Source organism: Arachis ipaensis, chromosome B01 (assembly GCF_000816755.2).
Source record: "Arachis ipaensis cultivar K30076 chromosome B01, Araip1.1, whole genome shotgun sequence".
NCBI lineage: Eukaryota > Viridiplantae > Streptophyta > Magnoliopsida > Fabales > Fabaceae > Arachis > Arachis ipaensis.
In genome coordinates, this window is record NC_029785.2 from 125655554 (window position 1) to 125660031 (window position 4478).

Genomic DNA, 4478 nt, shown 5'->3' on the forward strand with positions numbered 1-4478 from the left:
GATCAAGAAAACCAATCTATGGTTAAGACAGAGTTGAATAAGGCAACCTTCACTTATTATTTACTATAGACAGATTTTGATGCTGTTATTTGTTAAAGATATGAATATATTAGCTGCCACTAACGTGGAAGATTTATATATAAAGGAGAGAAAACACAGACTTTAAACCAACAACACAAGACAGTAACTTCGGACTTCCGAGACAAAAGGGAGCGTAATACCACACATCTGAGAGAACTTCTGCGACTCTGTCCACTACATAAGATCGATCTCAATTACACAAATTAGAGAGATTCAACGAAAAATTAATATCAGAGTGCTGTGGTCTCCATAGCAAAGCTCATTTTCTCTCTGCTTTTTCTGTAGTACAAGTACGTAGTAATATGTTTCATCTGTATAATTTATTTCAATCTTTTCGTATCGTAATTTTTTCTTTATACATAAATAAATAACAATGATATATTATGATAAGATATATTTCTAATTGTTTTCTTGTTCTGATCTCAACTTTACATAAATTCTTGAATGAAATTACACTAATAAAAAAGAGTAGATATATACTAGGCTTTAAAGGCTATTACGTAGAATAATAATATTAATTATGGTTGTGATCAAATTTCACTTTAACTTGAAAGTTTGCATGATGTTATGAAAAATAAGTAACTAGCATTTTTAAAATGTACGTATAATGCATGAGATTTAAAAAATAATTTATAATTAATAATTATGATTGATGAATAATGTTTTCAGCGTGGAGTGCAAGTGATAGAGGTAAGCTAGAAATTATCAATAGGGTTGACATTAAATTAAGGTGATTAGTAAAAATGGAAGGAGGGCCGGAGGCGGCAAGTAAGCAAGAGTTTACGGAATTTTGGAGAAGAGCAACCAGGTCGCCCTACATCATGCGCCTTGCTTTATCGGCTGGAATTGGAGGTCTTCTCTTCGGTTACGACACCGGTGTTATCTCGGGAGCCTTGCTTTATATTCGCGAGGACTTCGTAGAAGTTGATAAGAAATTATGGTTGCAAGAAGTTATTGTAAGTATGGCTGTAGCGGGTGCCATCATTGGTGCGGCACTTGGTGGATGGATGAACGACAGGCTTGGCCGAAAGACTTCTATCTTGGGAGCTGATATTGTTTTTTTTCTTGGCGCAATTGTCATGGCTATTGCCCCAGCTCCTTGGGTCCTTGTTGTTGGAAGAATTTTAGTTGGTTTTGGAGTTGGCATAGCTTCTATGACTTCTCCTCTCTACATCTCAGAAGCCTCTCCAACTGCCATTAGAGGAGCTCTCGTGTGTATTAATGGTCTCCTCATCACCTTTGGTCAATTTCTCTCTTACCTTATCAACCTCGCGTTCACCGAGGTATATCTACTTGGATAATAATTAATAATGATTAAATAATTTAATATATTTGACTAAATTGTTTAACATAATATACAGACTCCTGGAACGTGGCGTTGGATGCTTGGGGTGGCTGGACTTCCAGCGGTGGTTCAGTTCGTTTTAATGCTGACCCTGCCTGAGTCACCCAGGTGGTTGTACAACCAGGGGTTAGAAAAGGAGTCAAGGGAAATTCTAGAAAAGATTTACGATGCAGATGAGATTGAAGGGGAGATAAATGCGATGAGAGAAGCCGTAGAACAAGAGAAGCAACAAGAAGGGTTGATCGGTCAAACTCTTGGAGAGAAAATGAAAGCTGCTTTCAGCAACGTTGCTGTCCGAAGAGGATTGTATGCAGGCGTGACTGCTCAAGTCGCTCAACAATTCGTTGGTATCAACACCGTCATGTATTACAGCCCAACCATTGTTCAGTTTGCCGGCATTGCATCAAAATCAACAGCACTTGCACTCTCCCTCGTCACATCTGGTCTCAACGCCGTTGGATCTATCCTCAGCATGCTTTGTATCGATAAATATGGAAGGAGAAAGCTCATGCTCCTCTCTCTTATCGCAATCATTGTTTGCCTCCTCACTCTCACCGGAGTTTTCTATCAGGCAGCTACCACTGCTCCTCCAATTGACAACGTTGACACCCTCAGTTTCGGTGGTAACGCTACATGCCAGGCTTATCTTGATGCCCCCAATTTCTCTTCATGGAACTGCATGAAGTGTTTGAAAGCTGAATGTGCCTTTTGTGCCAGCACTGGGGGCAATGTAAGTTCAGTTATTTCTTCTCTTATCAATTTATGTGTCTAATCTAATCTAACGTAATCAATGAACATGGTGCAGAATCTTCCGGGAGCGTGCCTGGCAGAAACAAAGGATGTGAGAGCGGTGTGTGGTGAGCAGAAGCGCGTGTGGTTTTCTGACGGATGTCCAAGCAAAATTGGAGTATTAGCAGTTATAGTGTTGGGGCTATATATCCTTGCATACTCTCCAGGAATGGGAACAGTACCTTGGGTTTTGAACTCAGAGATATATCCATTGAGATTCAGGGGAATTTGTGGAGGCATAGCAGCAGTTTCAAACTGGTGTGCTAATCTGATAGTGAGTTTGACATTCTTGTCATTGATCCATGCACTTGGAGCTGCAGGAACATTCCTTCTCTTTGCTGGATTTTCTACAATTAGCCTTGTTGCCATCTATTTATTGGTACCAGAAACTAAAGGACTTCAGTTTGAAGAAGTTGAGAAGTTGCTTCAGAAAGGGTTCAATCCTTGCAATTGCACTAATTTAAAGACAGATGAAGAGAAAGCAAATGAAGAGAAAGCAAGTACTAGTAAATAAATAAATTTCATTCACCATAACCATTTTGATGGATCACATCAGTGGATGGTTGAATTAATAAAACCATATGATATGATGAAGCTGTTAGTTATCTTTCATATAGATCGAGGAATTCTTTTTGGAAGATCCTCTCTTCAAGGAACGGAAATTAAAGAAGGAGATAAATATGATTGCTGCATGTGCGTGCGTTCTCTTCTTCCTTCGGAGAAATAAAACTACTCAAAATCCAAAGGACTGGTGTTGTCAGTGCAATAGAGAATTTCTCCATTTATGCAATACACAATTCATGTATGTCGATTTGTATCCAACGTATTAAATAAAAAAAGAGGCACGTTGTATGAATACTTTTATTTTTGTTTCTCTATATTGGGCCACTAAAGTTAAATTCCCTAAAATAAATCTAAACTGTAGGTTAACGTCTTTCTATGTTTCACAATTTACCGTCTAAAAAAAATTTTACAATTTGATACCGAGGTTTTGTATTTTTTTTTAGTAAAAAAAATCATAATTTATATATTTTAGAAAATTATGTTAAAAAATTCATAAATTATTTTTTTTCTTAAGTCTTTATTCCAGAACGAGTCTAATACCACATTAAAATTTTCAACTTCGATAAGAATCCGTCTAAACTAAGTTATTATTTTCGGCGCATGCATGCATGACCTTTAATTTTACACAAACTCAACAAATTATTAAATTTTTAAGCAATATATACATTATTAAGTAAATTTGAGATACTAAATGAAAAATGTTAAAACTTAAAAGTCAAACGCTTAAAGGAAAAACAAAGATAAAGTGTACGTTAGTCGCTTCAAGTTTTTCTTTCTCAAAAGTTTTCACACGAACCTTTGGCGGTGACTTCACTATGTTATTCGTCAGTTTAATTAACTGATATTAACTCAACATTATATTTAACTCAGTTTAACTAAACATCATTATTTGCAGCCATTATAAATAAATAAATAAATAAAAGCCACGATCATTATGGGTTCCAAACAGGTTGAAAAAGTGTCATCTAAACCTGTACTAAAACTGTAGTACGCTCGAAACCTGTACTACTCTTTGCCCCTAGATTGGAAAATCCACAGTTCCACATTACTGAGGCATTTTACTTATTTGGAACTACTTGAATAGCTAGAATGTCTTAGTATATAATGTTGGAAATATTTCAAGTACACCAGGAGAATTTATTTTTATAAATAAAAAATAAAATATATAAAATAAAAATAAAATATTTAAAATTTATTAAATATTATTTATTTATCTTTTTTAATAAATTAGACACAGAATCATAATAACAATCACTTTTATTTCTAGCTTAACAGTGACTTGTTCACAAATCACAACTCCAAAGTTAACGTCATATACTGTGATTCATTTGGTTTTTGGTGTAGACGAAGCTAAGAAAGCACAGGGCGAACGGCACAGCAGCGTGAACAAGTGGCGAGGTGGGTCAAATAAAGAAACAAAATATCAACTGCTCTGAATGCGTGTGGGTTCCACTGCCACCTGCCATCCACGCTCCCTCCACACGCCATTCCATTTTCTTATACACAGTGGCAATATTTTAGAATTTAGACTTACTCAGTTTCTCTCTCTCACAACGTTAATTAAAAGTTAAAAACTAAATCACAACACCAAATGATAGCCTGCAAGTGATCAAAGCAATATTTATTTCTTAATTAAACGAATAATGATATATACATTATTTTTATATTAATTTTTTAATATTTTTTATTTTTAATATTA

The 4478-nt window shown here is 35.5% G+C and overlaps 1 protein-coding gene across 1 annotated transcript; it reads left to right on the forward strand.

Annotated features, from left to right (window-relative positions):
• LOC107613248 (inositol transporter 4-like) lies at positions 272-3077 on the forward strand. Its single transcript, XM_016315156.2, has 4 exons — positions 272-371; positions 751-1364; positions 1443-2156; positions 2232-3077. Exons 2-4 carry the CDS (start codon positions 825-827, stop codon positions 2727-2729), a joined length of 1752 nt encoding a protein of 583 aa, XP_016170642.1. The 5' UTR covers positions 272-371; positions 751-824; the 3' UTR covers positions 2730-3077.